The sequence below is a fragment of the Megalobrama amblycephala genome, linkage group LG2 (assembly GCF_018812025.1).
Source record: "Megalobrama amblycephala isolate DHTTF-2021 linkage group LG2, ASM1881202v1, whole genome shotgun sequence".
NCBI classification, from domain to species: Eukaryota; Metazoa; Chordata; class Actinopteri; order Cypriniformes; family Xenocyprididae; genus Megalobrama; species Megalobrama amblycephala.
Window position 1 is genome coordinate 45,841,649 of NC_063045.1, and position 24,226 is coordinate 45,865,874.

General features: G+C 35.6%; 1 protein-coding gene across 2 annotated transcripts; it reads right to left on the reverse strand.

The window, feature by feature from the left end:
• Window positions 1-181: 181 nt before the first annotated feature.
• Window positions 182-22,293, reverse strand: postna (periostin, osteoblast specific factor a). Of its 2 annotated transcripts, XM_048178897.1 has the most exons (26): window positions 22,064-22,292; window positions 21,044-21,142; window positions 16,534-16,598; window positions 15,859-16,016; window positions 15,480-15,644; window positions 14,678-14,824; window positions 14,403-14,544; window positions 10,403-10,615; window positions 10,154-10,288; window positions 9,846-9,994; window positions 9,418-9,554; window positions 8,597-8,727; window positions 8,395-8,525; window positions 7,312-7,414; window positions 7,012-7,079; window positions 6,826-6,871; window positions 6,664-6,696; window positions 4,438-4,734; window positions 4,279-4,344; window positions 3,868-3,960; window positions 2,718-2,777; window positions 2,576-2,635; window positions 1,936-1,995; window positions 1,128-1,214; window positions 1,003-1,044; window positions 182-770 (listed from the first exon to the last, which is right to left on the reverse strand). In XM_048178897.1, the coding sequence occupies exons 1-26, from the start codon at window positions 22,180-22,182 to the stop codon at window positions 718-720; spliced, it is 2,859 nt and encodes a 952-aa protein (XP_048034854.1). In that variant the 5' UTR covers window positions 22,183-22,292; the 3' UTR covers window positions 182-717. The 2 variants fall into 2 exon arrangements, with proteins under 2 accessions (XP_048034854.1, XP_048034863.1); XM_048178906.1 differs by lacking the exon at window positions 2,718-2,777 and having other exon boundaries at window positions 22,064-22,293.
• Window positions 22,294-24,226: the final 1,933 nt, after the last annotated feature.

Here is a 24,226-nt window from a genome sequence, read left to right on the forward strand (position 1 = left end):
TTACTTTGTGTTCAGCAGAAGAAAGAAATTCATACAGGCTTGGAACAACTTGAGGGTGAGTAAATGATGATATCATTTTCATTTGAACTATCACTGTAATATGATTCATAAAACAATAGTTGCAACACAGATTAAAAAATGAATAGAGTTTTGAAGGTAAACAGTAAAATCACAAGTGGAGTTGTTTTAAGCAGAAATTGTTTTATTTTTTTAAGCTCCATTGAGGCTTATTTCAATGTAATGATATGTCTATTAAAAAAAGTTTTACATGAATAAATTCATAAAAATGAACTTCAGCGGAATGATGGAAAGTTACAAGCTGCATAATTTAAAGTAAACAACAGCCAAAGCTATTCTGATCCTGATCAGATAAAAATGCATTCATGTGTCTGAATGCAAGCACCACAAAATATCATGTGCACGACAAGCTCAATGACAAGGCGGCTCATACAGTATATATTCAAAGAAACAATATAAACAGCTGGGAAAAAAATGACCAATGTCTCTCTTTCTAACCACCACCATTTCAAGTACCCCTTATCGGAGTTGAAGTGGGTTTTTGTGTTTGCCACACAGATCCAAGATATTACTGCACTAGTTTGTAATGTGTAAACATGTGGTTTGTAGTAAAAGCATATTTTCAGGGCAAACACACTGTTCTACAACAATGATTTTCACTTAGGCTGGATCTTCAGGTACAGTGAGCCTCCATTCATCTCACTGTTTGGGTTTGGAGTGATGCCTGACCAGTCTCACTCTTCGTCTTAATCCTGTGTTTTAGTCCACAAACACACACACACACACACATATATATATTTATAAAAAGCTGCCCTACACATCTATGGTTCATTTTCCTCTTTACAATATAAAGGTCTATGGATTATGATAAAGTTGGGTTTGAAAATAAATCATTTTAAAAGTATTTTAAATCTTAATCTGTATAAAAAGTGAAACTAAATGACTTAAAGAACACATCAGATGTTAATGAACTTGTAAGCATACCTTGCGGTTGTCTGACGGCGGCTCGTTTTTGAGAACGTCCCTCTGAGGGAAAAAAAAAAATCAATTACACTTTCGACATCAGATTCTTCTTCATATCAATTGCAATGAGCTGTGAAGCCACTAACCCTTGATGATTCTGGTGATTCTCTCGGTTTCTGATTCAAAGAGTTCTGGATTGTCCTTCAAAGATACAATCTTTGAGAAATCTGGTCCTAAAAGGGGCATAAAATTAAATTCAGTAAAATAATCAAATATGTAATATTAAATCAAATATTATCAAATATTACGTTTTTTCTAATTATTGTTTTTAATACTATAATTAACTACACTCTATATAGAACTATATAGAAACTTAAAGGGTTTTGTCAGGCGCTTCATACAGAACCTTTTAGGGCTTCTCAATATGGAATCATTTTATGGATTTGGTTTTAATCAATTTTGTATTTTAATTAAATTTTATGAATTAAACAGCTCGTAAATATACTTTATCACTAGACAAAGTGAAATAACCCATTAAACAAGAAAGTATTATGCAATCATTTAAGACATTTCTCCTTATATTGAACTTTTTTGGCATGAAGTGTTCTTTAAAATTAAGCCAAGAACTGTAGAGTTCTATATTAAATCTATTTTTTCTCAGAGTGTAAAGTAATTGAAACTGATAATAAATTCTGGCCGATAGTAATAAGCCAATAATTGCCATGTTTCAACTAATAATCCAATTTTTTTCTTTTTAAAACATCATTTAGGCATCAAAACATTATAATGTACATAAAAAAATGGACATTTTGAGATTTGATAAAGATTTCACAGTGTTAATTCATTAGTGTTTTTAAAGACTGTTAAAAAATTTGTATGCATAATTACATATCTAATACTGACTGACCAATTAATTAAAACAACAAAAATCAAAAGTGTAAAATCATATCTTACCTTCAATGATCTGCGGTTCTGGTTTAATTACTCTGGTAATAGTGGTTTCCCCTGGTGCACCTTTAAGCACAAAAAGATGAACATTCAATTTGGTTCAAAATTTTAAACCACATCATATCACTAATCAGGGCTCGACATTAACTTCTTTGCTCACCAGCCACTGTTTCTAGTGGTTTCCAAAGTTACTAGCCACTCTGCATTTTCACTGGCCACAATTTTGACATCGATACCATGGGGACAAAAAACTGCCATATAGTGTAGATATTTTTAATATTATCTCATAATTTGTCAGCAGGTATATTAGGCTGCTGTCACTTTAAGACCTGACACACAGATACATTATACTGTTACACATTATACTGTTTGATACGCATCGATACTGTTTACTGTTTTTAAGAAACAGTAAACAGTATCGATGCGTATCAAAAAAATCAATATTTCTGACAACACTACATTGCACTTAGTTTATTATTTCAGACGCCTTTTTAAAAGACTACAATTGAAAAATTTATGTATTATAAATAAAATTCAACCTGCCAAAGTGGCTAGTAAGAGTGACTGCATTGCTGAAATCCACCCGCATTTAGCAGGTTGGCGGGTGTTAACGTCAAGCCCTGTGTATTGATGTATTACATCTCACCTTCAGCGATCTGAGACTCTTTCTTGATTACTCTGGTATAGGTGCTGATCCCTGGTTCACCTTCAAGCAAAAAGACAAGTCTATGAACCAAACATCTGGGTAAAACCTATATCATATCATCATTTACTTTATCAGGTCTTACTTTCAACAACCCGGGGCTCTGGTTTGATTACTTTAGTTATAGTGGTGATGCCTGGTCCACCTTTGAGAACAAGGATACATGAGAACAATGGATGAAGAAACTTCTGGGCAAAAGTGAAACCAACCCTGAGCCAAATCAGTGAGTAATAGTCAATAATGAAACCCTTAATCTTACTTTAACTGTACTGCTTAAAGGTTCTGGAGTAAAACTGATTCTTTCTTTTAGCTAAATCATCAGTGTGATCTTGCCAAAAATGAATCAAAACCATAGGGTAGGAACTTAAATCAAAAACATATGGAGTAGAGCCATGTGTGTGAGGCCATGGGAAAACCAACAGGGCTTTATTCTGTTACGTAACTAGGGATTGTAATCCATGGGCATAAAATTAGACAGACAAACAAACATTAAACATTACTGAACAAGAATGAATCACTGAGTTCACAGCTGCTCTAAATAAAAACATCAAGCTCTTTAGGAAGCTACAAAAGAATTTTACAGATCTCAAGCCTTTCTAATCATAAATCAAAGTAAGGTTTGGATCAATGGCCTAAAAAAAAAAAAAACAATACGGGAAAGAACATGATCACTACATATGCCAACTAAGGATTATGGGTAAAAGTGCTTGGCAGCAGAGAAAGATATATCTGATCTGAAGATTCAAGAACGGTCTCTTGGTTCAAGTGTAAATGGCTCAGTGTCAATGAGTTTAATTTGTTCAAAATGCAAAATTAACCTTTAAATATACAAGTACCAAATTGTATCCAGGTCAGTGTTGTTATTGCTGACTAAAATTAAAACTAATAAAAATCATTCGTTAACTGATATAAAGCTGAAATAAAATAAACAGATGAAAAGTTTAAACTTAAAAAATGAGAAATGTTGACTTGACAACTATCTACAATAAAATAAATTACTAAAACTGAAATAAAAATTATCTAAAGCTAAAAAACAAGGACAAAGGCACAAAAGCTAATTCAACAAATTAAAAAAAAAATACTTTAATAGATCAAATAATATTAATATAGCACTATGATGTTGTTTATGAAAAAAAGAGGGGTTACTTTTATCATTTCAGCAACATTGCGGCCTGGATATAGGCTCTCTTTTTTTAATATCAACCATAACTCAACTAAGACTTTCTTAGACCAACCTCCCTGAGTGATTGCATCAGTGATTTGTCTGATGTCTTCATCCTGGAGGATATGTATGTCACCACGTCGAAACGTTTGCACCTTGGTTATATCTACAACATATAAAGTGATAAGATTTGACATAGCTGTGCCACGAAAATCATTTCAATGTATCAGACAGAATAAAACAAACAACTCTGTTTACAGCCATTCTGAACCAAACTGAAATGTTAAAGTAAGGGAAACTTGTCTATTTTCTTTTGAGAACAGACCTGAACATGCTGAGTATCTCAATCTAATCCAGTTCCTACTGCACTAGATTTCATTTCTCAAATGTTAAATAAAACCAACTGGACATTTTAACTCTTAACAACTTGACCAAATAGCAATGTTGAACTATCCAACCTAATAAAGCTGTAAAAATTAATGACCTTCACCCACGATTCTCTTGATTTCTCCCTCAGCATCAATTTCACCATCAGATGAGGCACTGTGAGCTAAGCAAAAAGAATGGAGGCTAAAAAATGTTACAAGAAATAGTGTTTTTTATAAATGAACCTTAATACTTAATACTTTATGTTTGGACATACTTTCAATGAGCCTTGTGACCTTTGTAACAGATGGTTGTCCTTCAACCACTCTGGTAACTTTGGTGATGCTTGGTTCTCCTTCAACCACTCGTGTAACTTTGGTGACACTTGGTTGACCTTCAACCACTCTGGTAACTTTGGTGATGCTTGGCTCTCCAACCACTCGTGTAACTTTGGTGATGCTTGGTTCTCCTTCGACTACTCGTGTAACTTTGGTGATGCTTGGCTCTCCTTCAACCACTCTTGTAACTTTAATGGGCTCACGCTCAATGAACCTAGTGACCTTGATCTCGGGACCTGTGGGAAAGGTACAGATCCTGTCAGGTGTCATGTCAAATCATAGTGGCCATGATATTTTCAACAATGTTGTGAAAAAATTATTCAGAGAGTTAAATGTTTAAGTTAATTATGCTTCCAATTGCAGCAAACTTGTTATGAAATTAATTCGAGCATTGTGCCAAAGTGATGTAAATCACAAGTAAATGAACAAAGATGAGCATGTGAGTCTAAGCCAATCATTAATAGTCACTGGCGCTGACAGAGCTGTTAATGAACACCAGGTTGGCCTTTCTCTCTAGACACTGCAACGGGGGTCAAGTTTCGTGCTACTGCTGAATTCATAAAACATAGATTAGTATATTCTGCCAAAGATGAGATAAGACATTTGTGAACATGTGGCTGCGGATCAGGATTGTGTCTTTTTTTTGAATGCAGGCTCAGCATAAATGGTAATTTGGGTTTTATGATGGAACTCAAACACAGTTTGCACTGACTGCATATAAGAAACTGTCTATCTTTTCTATTTTAGTATATTTTAAAATGTCATTTATTCCTGTAATTGCAAAGCTGAATTTTCAGCATTTTTATTCTAGTCTTCAGTGTCACATGATCCTTCAGAAATCATTCTAATATGCTGATTTGGTGCTCTTATTATTATCAATGTTGAAAACACTGCTTAATATTTTTATAGAAACACTTTTTTAGGATTCTTGATGAACAGGAAGTTAAAAAAAAACAGCATTTATTTTAAATTGAAGTATTTTGTAACATTTCATTATTATTATCATGATCAATTTAATGTGCCCTTGCTTAATGAAAGTATTAATTAAAAAAAAAAAAAATTCTTACTGTTATGGTTCACAGATCACAATCAACATTTAATCAACAGTTAAACCATCTACTTTGTCATTACAAAGGTTTCATTGTACTCTGTGTGGTATTAGAGACTTATTGGAACCATGACACACGTACAAATCGATAAATGAATGACACATGCGAATGATACACTGTAACATCGGCTTATTAAATTAAGCCGTACAAAGACTCCAAATGACGTGACTTTCATGAGGCCCATCTGTATTTCATTTATAACTAACTTTGTCATTAAAAGATCTTTCATGGAAAAAGTTTGTCCATCATTTACTAATAAATAAGAGTCCCGATTGGGTCTTGCAAAATGTTCCGGAAATTCCAGATAAAAGGATTTAGAATTATATATATATATATATATAATATATATATGTTGCCTCTGCCTCTGTATATGCCAATGTTTTGACAATTACACACATTAGCTTTACAAAATTGTGGGACTTTATTATTTTTTTCAAGAAGAAAGGTAGCCAGTCGCTGACCACTAAAGTTTGAGATCCAAAGCTCTGCTCTCTAGGTCGTAACTCTCGCAAACACTGCCAGTACCTAAGCTTTAATCAGTTTTTACCTTCACAAATACACATTTTAAGCCAAGTTTCCAAAAGCATCAATGCACATAAATTCCATTTCAAATTTTCTGAGCTTCAACATTAACTCCTACTCAACAGGTAGTGCTCCTGCCATGGTCTGGGGCGAAATCCTCTCCCTCTCTGTCTCTAATGGCTCTTTATCTGCTCTATCTGTCCAGCGACTGCCAGAGGAGATGCCAGTGCTGGTTCCAGCCAACAAAACAACATGTGCTCGCTCTCCTCTGGGGCTCTATGATGAATCCGTTTACTCAGAGTTGCAGCTGAGGCAAAGTTCAGGCTTGTTGTTATATTGAATAATGACTGAGTACATACATAATTGTACAAATACCTAAAAGAGCTTCTGGGAATAATCGGCTGGCAGAGAAGGGCTTGCCTGAGGAGCTCAGTATCACAAATAAAATAAATGAATGCTTTTATACCACTAAATGCATTTAGTGGTATAAAATAAATAACATAAAATAAAATAAGTGATGTGATAATGTTTTACCTTTCTCAATGACATGTGTAGTTATAGTCCTCTCTGCAAGGGGGAAACACAATATTCATTCATAAAAAGCATGTCAAATATAACCCATATGTCCTTGATGATGTTATGTTATGTGGAACTTAAAGAGAGAAATGAAACTGAGAGGGATGAATCTCAACTTACTGATGAATGTAAGTGGAATCTCATGATAGGTGAATCCAGATACAAACTATACACAAACCAAACCAAAAAATAAATAAAACCAACTGATAAAACAGGATTTGTGTTTGTACAGTGATGTACTGGACTGTGATGGATCTATTATATAATGTGAGTCAGTGTTCAGATATGAAGTGAGTTCTGTTGTACCTTCAGCTGCATATATTTGATGAGTCTCCTCAGCAGAATCAATGTGTCTTCACGGCCAACTGGCAGATCTGCGAAATGCAGTAAAATCCTCTATTAAGCTCTAGGGACTGTGTCTTAGGTCTCAGGAATTGTACAGTTATATAAGAGTGGAAAAAACAGGTACATTGATCAGGTACGCCGATCTATGCAATTGATTTTGCAATTGATTAATGCTTGTAAAAGTCCCACCAAAATATTATATCTTAAACATCTCAAAGATATTTGCATATAAACGCATATTCATTGCTGTTAATACTTTACCTTGAGGATATAATATAGTCTTCACTACATGGATCACTCCATTGGATGCCATAAGATCAAAATCTGGAACCTCCACTGAATTTACATGGATGGAGTTGTTAACCTGAGTATAAGATGGTGTTAATCATTAAATGACTTTTTGAAAATTACCATTAATTGGATGAGAGGGGAAAAAAATACAATTATTATTTTATGTAATATTATATACATATTAAAGTATAACAATATATTTTAAAATTCATAAAATAATATTAATAAATAATAAATAAACGTTGTTCTCCAAGATTTATGTGAGCCTAAGTGGGATGATCTTATAAAACCCTTTGAAACTTCAGCACATGTAGACAAATCACATGTAGACAAATACAACAGCTGCATATCATTTTAAGAAGTCACTTTCTCGTATTGGCTCTATTTGTAAGATATCTCTTGACTAAAGTAAGTTTATACTTACAGTGCTGATTTCTGTTTTCAGCAAAGGAAGTATCTAGACAATAGGAGACCTATTGTTCCAGCTTTTAGAGGGAGTTTCGGATGGAGGCGTTTCTGAGATTTGAGTTTGATTTTGATTGATGGCAACAAACTGCCTGGATGTTATGACCTTATCACTGTAGCAAATGCTTTAAAGACCCTTGGCTATATGTTTTTTTTATAATCAAGTTAGTTTCATACTCAGTGTTAACCTGCTGGTACGGTTTCCTGTAAAGGATTTACGTGAATGGTCTGGATTTGGTTCATGGAATTTTTGAGAACAGACACAGGAAATGTGTCCTCCGTCTAATTGCATTGTCTGATGATAATCGCATGTCAGGTCCTTCCTCTCTTGTGCTACAAAAACGTTGGTATTGGCCCAAATTTAAAAGTCACAGTCAAACAGTTTTATTATGTGTGCAAAAGCCTTTAAACATTAATCATGTAACTGGAAAAGCTAATTACAGGACAGTTTTATCATAATCACTGTTGGGAAAACGCTGACATTTGACGAAATCTCTGTTTTTACTGATTACAGTGTTTAATCAGATAGATTTCGTTTGTTAGTCACTAAAAACCACGACCGATAGAGATCCTATCAAATGTACTTACCGAAAGCACTTGAAGGTTGTTGCCCTGTATGGTCTTGAGAAGATTAGTCACTCCACCCTCCAGTCCTCCATTAATAAAGATGCCATTACTAAAATGGTAGAGCAGGATTGCCCTGAGGGCGTTGATGTCAACTGGATAAGAGAATAGTCACATGTAAGGTAATAGACATAATTGGACATATTCGAGGGGAAAAATGGCTTACTTTTTAAAAGAGCCATGTCTTCCTCTGTCAGGGTTCCAAAAGCGGCATCGATTGGAGCAAAGAGTGTGTACGATCCCTCCTGCTTCAGCAGGTCTGTTAGTCCAGCACTCTCCATCAGAGACAGGAAGATTCTGGAACAATTCAGCCAGTTGATGAAGCATTTGTACTTAATATTTTGTAGTTTTTCATTAAAGTCTTTATCATTAATTTCATTAAATAATTGTATCCCTTAAAACTCATCTTTAATCACCAAAATGACATATTTAAATGTTTTTTTTCCTGTGAAAAAAATTCTTCGTGCTTTAAAATAGCTTAAATGTAACTCTACACCCTTGCTTAATTTAGTATACGCGGAGCTATGAATTTTCTAATTAGCCCCGCCTCCACTCACTCGCACAAGCTCAGAGATCCACTCGGTCAACTTACAACGTCGTAATATGATTAGCCTTTTGCTTGACTGTTATCAAACAGCTAATAATGTGTTGCTAATGTTACACGACTCACTTGCTTCAGAGCGGTCATAGTTAATGATATGCTAAAACCTGCCAGCACATTGACGTGATTGGTTACAAGGTAGTTTGTGATGTAAGAAACACCAATGATTTCAAAGCGTGTTTTTGAAACTGTCTTTAGATCACTGTTTTAAAGACAAAATACTCAGCAATGGTGTTGACTCATGAATTTTCACATTGTTTGTCTTAACGCTTAATAAAAACACCACATAGACATATAAACAACATTAAAAACTTGATTTTCACCACAGAGGGACTTTAATTGTTACTGTAAATATATATAAATATTTCACATGATGACAATCTCACTTGAATCGTCCGTCTTTCAAGAGCAGCTCATAGATGGTTGTCTGGGGCGGCCGGATCAGGGACCTCATGAGATGAAGGACTCCGTTACTTCCTTCTCTGCTGCCTCTGACCATACATGCATTCTCAATACACACAGCCTAATACACACATATGTTGAGGAGAATGAAATGATAGTTGTGCTTTGGACATTTTACAGAGTATTTAGAAACAATATAGTCAAGACAAGGAGAATTTTTTTGGTCTACAAACTTACCTGAAGCAAATATAATTAGTGTATAAAACTTAACTGCCAAAGACCAGAGCAATAAAGCATTTTAAAAGTGGTTGTTTTCACTCATTTAGTTTACACAGTAATTGTTTGCAGGTCCTCAATCTTTCTCTAAGAGTCTTTCTCTTAGACAAAAATATTATAAGTCTTTGTCTCTCACCGTGCGATAAATAAAGACTCGGAGCAGTTTTCCTCCAATGGTCTCGAGCAGCTGGCCGTTGTAGAGTTCATTCAGAGAGACCTTGAATTTCAGGATGTGGTTTTCCAGAATAATCTTCAGGAGACGCTGATCCATGGACATTACCTCATCTGCATGACAGGTGATGAGGAGACACTTGAAGTTATTTTGACATTTTAACCAGGACTGTGTGGCATTCAGAAGTGTAACTATATGAAATATAAACCGAATATATCTGCTGAAACTTCCTGTATTTTGCTCATAGAGTCAGATTCATGAGGCCAACTCACCAGAAAAGGCTCCATTCAGTGGGGCGAGAAGAGTATACTCAGTCTCAGGCTGCATGGCTGCAGAGAGCCCGAGCTCAGACACCAAGTCACTGAACATGCTCTGAGATTTGCCCACAAGCTCCATCACCTGCTTGGCTGCAAGACATACAAAAGATACACACTATTCATAACTTTCGGATTGAGAAAGTTGTATATTTTATCCCTTTAAGATCAAATAATGTCACCCAGTGGGCATGTACAGAGTCTCACCCGAGTCAGGCATGAGCACCTGGTCGATCAAATGAATGACCCCATTGGTGGTGACAATGTCCTTCTTCAGCACCATCTTGATACCATTGACTGTAAGGCTCTCACCATCACATCCAATCTCAATATTACTGCCCTCAAGGGTCCCATAGATGGAGCCCGCCATAATGGCCTCAGAGCACTGCACTGAGTTCAGGAGGTGGTACTTCAACAGGGCTTGGAAAAATAACCAGAACAAGAGAGATTAAGAAAGGTTAAGTGACAGATTGAAAGATAAACATTGTGGTGATCTAAACTGTTGAAATGACTTCATCGTCATAGTCCAGTAAGCTTCTGGCTATAGATCTTTAAAGACAATTAAAAACACAGAAGCTCATGTAGACTACTGGGATATCCGCCCAGTTCTTCCTGTGCGGGGGCAATCTGGTGGAAAGTTGAGACTCTTACATCAACTGTGATATCACTTTCCCAGCAGCTGAGCTTATTTCCTGAATTTGTTTAAGCAGTACATTTATGTGCATTTTGACAACTTTTAGTGCTTCGCCCAACCAATAAGACAATTCGACCCTATTCAAAATGGCCTTTTCTGAATCTACACTTACTGTAGCAATATGAGCTACTGGGAGACAGTCTTCTCTGGAGTCAACGTCATTGCGCAAGGGAAAAAATGCAACATTTTAGAGCAGTGGTTTACATTTCCACTTGATGGCTTTAGCACACTTTCAAGGGGGCTGCACGATAATTAAAATTATTTTTAAAAGACGAAGCAAACTTTAAAATAAGCTAAAAAAGCTAAAAAAAAAAATCTTAAGATCTTAAAGGTGCCCTAGATTCAAAATTTGATTTTACCTCGGCATAGTTGAATAACAAGAGTTCAGTACATGGAAAAGACATACAGTGAGTCTCAAACTCCATTGCTTTCTCTTCTTATGTAAACCTCATTTGTTTAAAAGACTTCCAGAAAACACGCGGATCTCAACATAACACTGACTGTTACGTAACAGTCGGGGTGTACGCCCCAATATTTGCATATGCCAGCCCATGTTCCCAACATTATGAAAGGCATTAGACAAGGGCAGCCAGTATTAACGTCTGGATCTGCACAGGTGAATCAACAGACTAGGTAAGCAAGCAAGAACAACAGTGAAAATGGCAGATTGAGCAACAATAACTGACATGATCCATGATAACATGATATTTTTAGTGATATTTGTAAATTGTCTTTCTAAATGTTTCGTTAGCATGTTGCTAATGTACTGTTAAATGTGGTTAAAGTTACCATCGTTTCTTACTGAATTCACGGAGACAAGAGTGCCGTTGCTATTTTCATTTTTAAAGGTCCCGTTTTTCGTGGATTTTTGAAGCTTTGATTGTGTTTATAGTGTGCAATATAACATGTGTTCATGTTTCGCGTGTAAAAAAACATGAAGTCCCTCCATCAGAAATACGTAACGAGTTCTGATTGTGCCAGCGGTTCCTGTGTTGTGATTCGACAGCGTTCGACAGCAGCTTAGCGCTCCTTGCCCAGAAATATCACGCCTCTTACCATAACGTGGAGATGCACGCGCTCAGTGTTATTGTAAACATGTCTTTAATTTTACCCTATCAATTTGAGCCGGAATCAGACCCGGTGATTGGACTGCGGGATGAAAATAACAGCATTTCGACAAACACATTCTACAAACGCAACTCTTGTGTATTCCTGTGGGCGGAGGTTAGTCAAAAAACTGTTTTAGTGACGTCATTAAAGAAGGAAGTAGAGGGATGTAGTCCAAACTGGCCGTTCGATGTAGGCGACTTCTGTTAAATAAAATATCTCGCTTGGCATTGAACTTTGAGCTTTAAAATGTTACAGATTTTATTTATACTCTAACAACAGCATTACACACTAACTAAAGTTTGAAACATGGGATCACGAAGAACGGGACCTTTAAACACTTGCAGTCTGTATAATTCATAAACACAACTTCATTCTTTATAAATCTCTCCAACAGTGTAGCATTAGCCGTTAGCCACAGAGCATATAGCCTCAAACTCATAGAGAATCAAATATAAACATCAAAATAAATACTTTACTCACATAATTCGAAGCATGCATACAGCATGCATGACGAACATCTTGTAAAGATCCATTTGAGGGTTATATTAGCTGTGTGAACTTTGTAAATGTGCTGTAATATAATCGTGAGCTCGTGTGGCAGGGAGCACGCGAATTAAAGGGGTGGCGCGCTGAAAAAATCAGTGCATAGTTAATGATGCCCCAAAATAGGCAGTTAAAAAAATTAATTTAAAAAAATCTATGGGGTACTTTGAGCTAAAACTTCACAGACACATTCAGGGGACACCTTAGACTTATATTACATCTTGTGAAAAAGCATTCTTGGGCACCTTTAACTGGATTTATATTTATATTTTATTTTACATTATGTTTTATATTTTAATTTATTTCCTCAGCAACTGACACTTTTATTAAGAACCATATGAGGGATTTTTAAACCTAAAAACTCAAGGAAATTAATAAAATCTTAAAAAGCTCTTGGGATTTCTTTAATGAATATATCATTTTCTATTTATGTCAAGCTCTAAAATGCTTTATTGGGTAGAAATTGCTTTTTGTGAGTAAATAAAAAAAAAAAAAAATCATGAACAACTGGAAAAATCGTAAAATTCACTGGTCATAAAATGCGTTAACCCTGAATTGCGTTCAGTACTTAAAACTTTGTTTTTTTATTTATTTAATCATTTTATTATACTGACAACTCTTAGTCTCTGTAAACAAAAAAGCTGTGTCATTTTACAGCACAAGTACTAGAAATATCGTGGCCTATGGGGAGCCTTTGAATATTGTCTTGGACAACTGGGCTTTAGGGTCTTGTGGACATCATGTACACATACGAGCAAAGTCCACGAGACCGCAGGTCCACATCAAGTGAGCCATTTGGACAGGACCAATGATCCTGTAAGAGCCAGATGTGATGTAATGCTGACATTATACTGTACATCTGTGTGGTCCTACTAGCCTTAAATGAGTCATGCTAAACAAATCTAATTTAAGTAGACAAAATCCACAAGCAATCTGTTTTTTTCTATATGCTATTGGCCTATAAACCAGAACCCTGATGTATGATCTGCTCTAATGATTTGCGTTTTTGCACACTGCATTTACATCAGTGAGTTCTCGAGATAATGAGCCTCAGAAGAAATTCATGTTAACATCAAAGCTATACTTTGCTTTGAATAAACGTATATAAGTTTTTTTCTTATAACACTTTTTCTTTAAATGTTAATCTAATCTAAAGCTCACACAGATTAGATTAGTTGTAAAGAGACCCACTTCTTAGCCAATATTTGCTGCCTTTTCTTTGTGAAACTGTATTATGGGGAAAACAGACATACTTTTGCCTGTTACAATACTTATAATTGTCTCACCACAAAATACCTAATATTTTTCATCAGAATCCGATGAAGTATTATTCAGCATCTAAGCATTTCCCATTCTGTTAGAGGTCTTGACCAATCTTGATTTTGGATCCCATTGTGGCTGCGGTCAGATCTGCTGTTTGCCCGCCGTCTGAGAATGTGGCACTGCTTGGATTGGACTGCATTTGTGGAGTTTACTTAAAACATGAGGGTGCTAGTCTTTCAAATCTCTGAAGGTGATTATTTCATCCAGTGCATGTTTTGTATGCACATACACTGCCGTTCAAAAGTTTGGGGTCGGTAAGATTTTTGAACGTCTTTGAGAAGTCTCTTTTGCTCACCACCAAGGCTGCATTTATTTGATTTCAGGATTATTTGATGAATAGAATGTTAGAACAGCATTTATTATTTGTAAAAGACTTTACTGTGACTTTTGATTAATTTAATGCTGAATAAAAGTATTCAATTCTTTCAAAAAGAAAATCTTACTGACCCCAAACTTTTAAAAGTAAGTGTATGTTGTGATGAAGACTTTGTAGTGCAACCCCCTGAAACCCCTTAAAAACAAAAATAATATGTTTACCTTGAAGTACAGTTGTGTCACTCATAAGTCTCTCCAGGACATCGCTGTCTAGTTTATCAAATGCATCGTTGGTTGGAGCAAAAAGTGTGTAGTGTCCGGGCTCATCCAGTTGGGCCTGGAGTCCCGAATTCACAACAGCTGTCTATAAAAGTTGTAAAACAAAATGTTAGTGAGAAATATTTTTCATCTGTAATGGTTTCTATAAGAAATTCAGCAAGCCTACAAGGAGTTTTGGTCATATTCATTTACAAAACCACAGTCATAACACCACATACGTTCAGCGTAGACAGTTCATCATCGTTTTCGATCACGTCATTTATCGTTTGGCGTACGACGCTGATGACCCGATCAATGACATGCACAACTCCATTAGTGGCCACCTGGTTGCCGTGAATGATCCGGGCACAGTTCACAGTGACAACCTGAAATCATTGAAACAGATCAGTTAAGTGACTTTAAACTGAAGTGAAAGGATTAGTTCAAACAAAAATGAAAATTTTGTCATCATTTACTCTTCACTCATGTCGGCCCAAACCTGTATGACTTTATTTCTTCTTTGGAACACAAAATAAAATATTCTATTTATTTTATTTTTTTAGTCCACTCAGTGAAAGTCAATGGGGTCCAATCAATATTGTTTTGGCACTGACTTGCATTATATGCATAAAAATTGTTTCACAGAAGAAAGAAAGTCATACAGATTTGAAATGACATGAGGATGACTATATGATGGCAGGATCTTTAAAGTGCATTTCATAACAATTTAGCAATTGCAAATAGCATTTTTTAAAGCAGAAATAAGCTTAAAAAATTAGAAATAAGCCAGGATTGGGTCTTAGTTCAATTAGGGCATTTAAGTATCTTTTATAAAACGTTCACTAGAAAAACACATTACTGGTGCGCATCTTGAGACAAAACAATGGCACGGACATATTTTAAGATATATCAGTACAAGTTACTTTCAGCTCAAACATGCATTTTAGTCTAGGACTAGCTTAAGCCTTGTCTGTGAAACCGGGGGAAATAATACTAAAAAAGTATGTACACACAGTGAATCTGAAGAAAAGAAAAACATACTCCATTCGAGTAGTGATTGATATAGAGGCCTTGTTTGTTATACATGGACTCCAGAGTCATATCATTCTTCAGGTCCTTAGTGAGAAGACGTTTGTTGACCATGTGATAGTGGAGTGCATTGTAAAGCTCAAGATTTCCACTGTTGACCATGGCATCTTTCGATACCTGCAAATATACCAAAATGACGTTATAAAATGTAAGAGCTTTGCACTGGGAAAAGAAGTTGACAGCATGACGACATATTCCTCAATTTATTTATTTTTAATAAGTTCCATTCAGTGCTCCAAGTATGCTTATTTATAACACATCACTGATTTAAACATAGCATGCAAATACTGCAGCTCAAATGAAGTAGAACATGGCCTGGAATACGACTCACAGGATCTAAATCTTCCCAGGCATCGTCACTGGGTGCAAACATTGTGTAAGATCCTGCTCCCTCAATTTCTTCCCTCAGTTTGGATTGGTCCGCATATCGCTGGGTGATCTTGGCTTTCACCAGATCCAGGGTGCCGTAAACAGTGTCAATAGGGGCCACTGAGTGGTGGAGTGAAATTTACAGGAAATAAGCATAAAGAGTCTCATGCACAGTTTCTATTAAATAAAGAGATTCAATATAGAGTTTCAATACAGCAAATAATCCAAAGTCAGATGATGTGAACCTCGAGTCTATATTCAACACAAGCTGTGGCTCATTAACCTCATGTATAAGTACAGCCAGCTGGGTCTAGTTTTTGTTTAGAGAACAAAAGCTAATGTTCTCCTCTACTGAACTCCTAGCCAATGAATAACCTGACATTTAATCTAAGCATGACCTTAAACTGAAGTCAAATGTATTATAATTGTTGGCATAATCCAATATACCAATAAAATGAACCATATGTGAATGTTAAGTTATTTGTGTTACAGACATGACTGACACCTCAAATCATGCTGCTTGGACTTCATCATCAATCATATAGCAATATGTTAACAACCACTCAGACCAGCAACCTCATAAGAAGATATAAAATACAATGTAATATTATTATTGATGGAAAGAATGAATACAGACCTGCAGGGCATCCACTCTTCCCGTCTAACTTCATGTAACCTGGGCAGCACTCATATAATACCATCCTGCATAGAAAAAAGAAAAGAGTCAAATTATAGAAAGAGTATCATATTCAACTGATGTTGAGGTGATATATTTTTGGTGTAGCATTTAAAATATTTTATTCTCGACCTAATTTATTCCTTTGTTATAAAATGGAATAATTGACATTTTGTTTGTATTCGGTCTAGAAACTCACAATCACATGATAAATTATTTTAGCATGTCTTGTTAATTTTTAAGTGTACACAGATGTGTCTTTTTTCATTTAAAGCATGTTTGTTCAACCATCTGGACTTTTATCTGGATTTGTTTTTCTCCACATTTTTGCAGTTTTTAAAAATCAAAATGTGTCACAAACTACTGAACTTAATATCCATCATTACCTATCAAGACTTAAAAGGACACAAAAAGACCCATTCTATTCAAAGACAAAAAAAAAAATCTGTATATTACAACTATATAACTTCTCCTTAGAATAATTATATGTTCTGTGACAGTATAGGTTCCACAGTATTACCTCATCTGCAAATCCTCAAACATTTTGACAACATAAGAGGGCAAAATCTGAGCCAGGCCTGACAGAGAAAGAATGAAACGTGTGAGGTCACTTGCCTCTGGGCTGTTTTGACAGCATGATGATTGATGTTTATTTTTAACAGTAACTTCAACTGGTATCTCTATCTGGCATGCAGTTTGGAAAAATGTGCAGCGTTCCAGTGGTTTATTGAACACATCATTAGCGTACAGGTTGATATGTGCTCTCAGAGGAAATTGTATCACTCAGGGGTGGCTCAGGTAGTCTCAGTTACGTTTCATTCACGTATCAACTTTGTTTTATATGCTTTTCAATAAATTACTTGGGGAATTCACAATTTGATACAAATTTAAACAGTAACAGACATAAAATTATAATTCCAGCTAACAAAAATATGTTCCAAGAAGGTTAAATGTTCCCATTAAGTTATAAAAACATTTCAAAATGTTTGGTTATGAAAACTTTGACGGAACATTCAGTTTCTTCATTTTGCAGACATACTTTTGAATGTTCTCTGAATGTTCTGAAACAAACGTTCTGAGAACGTTCCCTGTTAGCTGGGATGAATGTGATAGACCAGATAATGAAAGCTACAAATTCCTGATTTTTAATTGAAATCTTTTAATGCGAGACTTTTTATTTTGACAGATCTGAGCACAGTAGAGATCTTTTCTTAAAGGTGCCCTAGAATTAAATATTGAATTTATATTGGCATAGTTGAATAACAAGAGTTCAATACATGAAAATGACATACAGTGAGTCTCAAACACCATTGTTTCCTCCTTCTTATATAAATCTCATTTGTTTAAAAGACCTCAGAAGAACAGGCGAATCTCAACATAACACCGACTGTTACGTAACAGTCGGGGTGTACGCCCCCAATATTTGCATATGCCAGCCCATGTTCAAGCCATTAGACAAGGGCAAAACGTCTGGATGTGCACAGCTGAATCATCAGACTAGGTAAGCAAGCAAGAACAATAGCGAAAAATGGCAGATGGAGCAATAATAACTGACATGATCCATGATATCATGATATTTTTAGTGATATTTGTGAATTGTCTTTCTAAATGTTTCGTTAGCATGTTGCTAATGTACTGTTAAATGTGGTTAAAGTTAACATCGTTTCTTACTGCATTCACGGAGACAAGAGCCGTCACTATTTTCATTTTTAAACACTTGCAGTCTGTATAATTCATAAACACAACTTCATTCTTTATAAATCTCTCCAACAGTGTGTAATGTTAGCTTTAGCCACACAGCATAGCCTCAAAATCAAATGTAATACATCCAAATAAATACTATACTTACATGATCCGATGTATGCAAGCAGCATGCATGACGAACATCTTGTAAAGATCCATTTTGAGGGTTATATTAGCTGTGTAAACTGTGTTTGTGCTGTTCAAGGCAAGCACGAGCTCCGGGGGAGGGGGAGCACGAGAATTAAAGGGGCCGCAACCTATATATCGGTGCATAGTTAATGATGCCCCAAAATAGGCAGTTAAAAAAATGAATTAAAAAAAAAAATCTATGGGGTATTTTGAGCTGAAACTTCACAGACACATTCAGGGGACACCTTAGACTTATATTACATCTTTTAAAAAGAAGTTCTAGGGCACCTTTAAACTCAAGAGGAGACACATTTGCCACATTGAAAGTGTTTTCCTTATGAAAATTTTCAAAAATTTCTCAATTTGCTATGTGTTCACACTCAATGATGTCTAATCAACTGCAATATTTAAGTGAACATTTAAAAAAACTCAACACTACCAAAACTATAGTATGTGGGAAAAAGCTGATAAAGAAAACAAAATCTCCTTCCCAGGCTAAATATATTAATTTGTATAAAAGATTATTTTATTTTATTTATATTTAAATTTATTTTAAAGTCTTTTTAGATGTTTATTAAGAGTCAACACTAATTCGAATCTTGGCCACTTACCTAAAAGCTAAAAGGTCTAACATTGTATTTAAAAAAAAAAAAAAAAAAAAAAAAAGCAAAGAGGCTTTCTAACAGCTGTCTGCAGATGGTGTGCATGCAATTCTCCCATGACTAATATCGTTCCTCACTGGTCTTAGTGAGAGATGTGTGGTTTTGAGAATTATTGTGCCATGTAGCCCTGCTGTTTGTCAGATATGGCTGGAACCACGCACCTGACACTGCACAGATTAAAATGCTCTTTTTCTCTTTTTTTATCATCATGATAGCGTCTAGAGGCGCAGACGTTGCAGCTGTGGTGGAGTTCATCCACTGACACTGAACAATGTTCCCAGTGTCGGTGAAGGAAGGAAAAAGGAAGTCAGCGGGACCCCTGAGAGAGGCCTGACTCAAACTTTCCCCTAAGCGGCCAGAGGAGAGACAGCAAGCTGGGCAGCTCCGGACCTACTGCTGGCCAGAGTTTAGTCAGGGGGAACTGGGGGGAAACGCCAGCCAGAGAAGACTTTTTTTGTGCTTCTATTATTTACCTCCCAGTAGACACATTCAAAATTGCTTTCATATGTCTCCTACAGTAACCAGAGAGGCTGCAGGCATACTGTATATGCTGGAGGAAATTCAAGAGTAAAACAACACTGCAGGTGAGAAAAAGGATGACAATTGAACTGAGCTGTATCATAAATCTCACAAGACACTGATTAATGTACACAGGAGACTCTTTATAATTCTTTATAATTCTATGTAAGTCTCTCTTGAGAAGGTTAAACTGGGGGCAACCATTATGATATATAATTCAAAGCTTAAAATGGAGCTGAGAATATTTTATTTGCTTTCTCTCTTCCAAAATCAGTGTATGTCTGAAGACTACAGGCATGAAGAGGAATCAGTCCTTTTGGTTCCTGGACATGCTGCTGCATGATTAAACACAGCTGTACACTGCCACACACACACACACACACACACACACACACACACACACACACACACACACACAAAACCAACCAAATTGACCAAGACCACACCCATACAAATTGTCCCACACATACAGTGGCCCCAAAAAGTATTTGGACACTTAAACCACATCAAAAATGTATGAATGTGTATATATATATATATATATATATATATATATATATATATATATATATATATATATATATATATATATATATATATATATATATATACACACACTTAAAAAAAAAAAAAATTAAAAACAGAAATGACAGAGAGAAAAAAAAAAACTGTACAATCAAACACAGACATTTCCTGAGGACAAAGGTTTTTCTCTGTTATTTCACATATTGCAGATCTCTGCCAGTGGAAAGGCTGAGTTGAGCCTGAAAAATTTAGCCTGCCAATTACTAGTCACCACTGTCCCTAAGGCTTCCATCACAGTCTTACAGAGCCCAGAAACATGCTTACATCATCCTCTCAGCGAAGATGTAGTAAATTATTGTGGCATTTGAGGAAAAAACGATACTGGAGCACTGGAGCAACGATAAATATGTCAAGTCATAGTCAGAGCACATGATCTGTGGTTTATCTGCCATAAACAAGTACAGTTAGATGCACTCGGCTGACAACTATTCTTTCACCCTGCTGCGAGCTGAGAGAAAGGCTCCAAAGTGTAATATGTTTTTGCATCATAAATCATCTCACTCTAGGGAGCATTTACCGTCTGGACCAGCTTGTTTTGTCAAAAATCCAACTGTCTTGAATTATTACTAACACAAAACAAAAAACAAACAACAAAACTGATCTATATGAAGTGTACAAAACAGTTTCAAATGCTTCTGCTTCACTGACTTCACTGAACACGCCCTACAGCACCGAACAAGCCTAATCAATGTAATCCATCACCATCATGACCCACCTTCACCCTGAGAACCACAGGCGCTGTTTCACAGCGACCTCTGACCTCTGATGAGATCACGGGCAGAAACCCGGCTAAAGCAGAGAGTGTCAAGAGTGAAAAGGGATGGATGACTTACGCCGCCTTGCCACAGATGGATTTCTTGTACCAGTTCCTGCATGTGCTGAAGTACTTTTTCTTTGTCCCCATGACCTGCTGTAAAGCGCACACATTGGGCCTGGAATAAAGAGAGCATGCGTGTTAAAAAAAAAAAACCCTCTGGGGATGGTTGATAACTACAGACATGACAGACTTACAGGACACAGAGGTGTTCAATTAGGCAGGTGATTATATAGAAGTCCTGACAAATTGCTTTAAAGTGCTGACTGAACAAAATAAAAATTGCTTTTTAGTCTGTTTACGTTTTAGAAATACATTTATGGTCAGTAAATAAAAACAGATTTAAATATTCTGCATTTTTAAATGACATATTGATGATACATAGATTTCAGAACGTGAATTTTGTATTGAATTCGAATTGTGAAGTAAATACATTTAGTAAAATAAAAATAAAAATATTTGACTTTGTCATCTAAAACAGAAATATTATATCATAAATATATTTATACTTATAAAAAATAAATAAATGTAACATAATCTTTCGGATTCAGTTCTAATTAAGTGCACAATGATGTTTTTTAAACAATAAAACTACTTTTATTTATAAAATATATTATTTAAATGATTATGTGTTAGGTTCATCCTGTATATAACATAAATAAAATATAACCTAATATAAAAATACAGTGGGAGTCTGACACTCTTGCTTTTTTTTTTAAATTTGATATATTTGTTTCCATTACAAATATTATGTCAGTATAATTTGTGTGAAATCTAACAAAAAATAAGGTTTTGGTAGGTATATAACATGGCACAATTCCAAAATTATGATATAATTTTACGTTTATGTATCATAATGTGTTTTTATTGTTGTTGTTTTATTTTAAAGGCTTAAATAGCATTTTGAGTCCCAACATTTCAATGTGGACTTATATATAATTTTATGTTTTAACAATATTAACAATAGTTATTAACAATATTAACAAAATTAACCATCTTGTTCGCAGTCAGCAAAGGTGAACTTTTAAAACAATCTTACCCTTCTTTCTTAGCCCTGATGCGACTGTGTGTGACTATCTTGTCATAGGCTGAAGAATCCACCTGGTCCAGGGAGGAGAGTGCCAGGATGGCGAAGGTGGCCGTAAACAAAAATATCATACTGGAGAATCCCCTGCAGATCAAACCCACTCAAAAAAAACCAGAAGGAATGGGAGCGAGCAACAGGGAACCAGCCTTTATATCACCCCTCCCCTTCTCTTTCTGTCTCAAACAATGACAGAGATTAATACAGAGAGAGAATCAACCTGCTTCCTATGGATCCGCCCCCTCCATGAGAACCTTGTACGCCTAAGAAGGACCTTCCACATTTACAGAGACAGAAAGAAGAGAGTCAGAGGGTCTTACAATAGTATGGCCATCTGGAAATGTTTAGTTGCATTACATGTAAAATATCAGCATTTTGCCAAATGTTTTAGACACGCTTTGTTCCTTATAAAATCACATACTCTGCAAGCATTACACCTTTTTTTTTTTTTTTTTTTTAATCACTGCAGCTCAATATTAATCTTATAAGTGACAAAAAAGCTTTATCATTCATTTACACCATCACTTTCTCAGGTGCTCAGCAGGTTTGTCCTCAGACACAGGATGCTCATTATCTGCAGAATGCTACTGAGGGAATCAGATGAAAGGATAATGTCTAATCATACTGTAACTGTTCAATCTCCTGCCAGTTTCTTTATCACCGGGCTGTTATCCATATCTGAAATCTGACGGTTTTAAGCTGGAGCTCTTGGTTCAGGCCTCAGGTGGTCTTTTGGACAAGTCAAAGCCAGATGGGAACTTTAAAAGCTCCCAAGAATCTCATCTGCATTTATCTCATGCTGTCTGGCATGAAAGGTGAGTGGGGGAAAAAGTGAACTGAGGATGGGAATAACAGTTGGAAGGGAATTGAACTAGTATCAGAAAACACAGGTTTCAGAGCTATGGTTATTAATTTATGTCTTATGTTTTAACCCTGTGTGTGCATCTACCTCTAGTGGTGGAGTCATAGCAATACAAAACGACAACAATAAACTGGCTTTTGCTGCAGATCAGCGTCCTGTAACGGCAGTAGCCAAGAACAGATTTTCATAATGATAAACATGATAAGGATAATCACTTAATTTGGCAATTTGGTATCAAATTTGTAACTTGAATTAAAATAACAGCTGTCACGAGCTACATTTTTGCAATATATCACACGAAGCAAGAGCGGTGTTATGACTATCACAGCTGTGATTCGGCTGTATCCACACAGCTACAGGCTTTTACACAACAGTTTTATAAATAAGAAGTTTAATGTTGGGTAACTTAAATTTTTAGAAATGTATATTGCTTGTTACCATTTTCCAATTAGTTCCAAACGACGCCACAGCAGGATTAACTGTTGCAACAAGCAACACAAGCAATAGGGTTTCGTTACAGAATCATCTAAAAGAATCGGTTCAGTGTATGATTCAGTGACTGATCAGGACCAGCTTCTAGTCACTTCGAAAACGAAAAACTCGCTGTGAGTATGCTTGGTTATTTGCACTGATATTATTATCTTTACTATTTACACCTATTTTGTCATTTTGTACCTATTTACTATGCATGTTATTGATGTTCTAGGCCAGATAGAAAGGACCTAGAATAAATTTAAAGAAAGAAATTTTATAGAAAGACACAAAATGAACAATGGTATGACCAGAACTTGTTTTATTACTCTTTTTGTAATGTAAATTATTATTTTTTTGAGATACACTAAACTTTATCAAATTTTGCCCCAGTCCAGCTCTGGATATACAGACTGTAATTAGCATAACTGAAATGGAATATAATAACCGATTTGGAACATATTAGTAGGCAGCAATTACACAAATTACACAAGTGACCTTTATTATATAGTGCATTATACATTACAGAGTGTTTCAAAGTAGCTTTTCAGTAATAAACAGGAAAATAACAGAGAATGATGCAAACATCACAAGAGACAAATTCAAGTTCTGCTGTAAAGCAGCTTTACAGAAGACAATAGTGTCATTATTCAGCTCAAATCAGTTCAGTGTTGATTCAGTTTTGTTCAATAACTATGTAAAGTTCATCAGTTATTAAAGGTGCCCTAGATTCAAAAATTGAATTTACCTTGGCATAGTTAAATAACAAGAGTTCAGTACATGGA

What these genes read in the sequence shown, in the direction of transcription:
- postna (XM_048178897.1), bottom strand. Translation starts at nt 22,182, where the DNA reads ATGATATTTTTGTTTACGGCCACCTTCGCCATCCTGGCACTCTCCTCC. An exon ending in GGTGCTCATGCCTGACTCGG is followed by an intron (nt 10,289 to 10,402) that starts GTGAGACTCTGT and finishes TATGTCTTGCAG; the next exon opens with CCAAGCAGGTGATGGAGCTT. An exon ending in CGCCGTCAGACAACCGCAAG is followed by an intron (nt 771 to 1,002) that starts GTATGCTTACAA and finishes ACTAAAACACAG; the next exon opens with GATTAAGACGAAGAGTGAGA.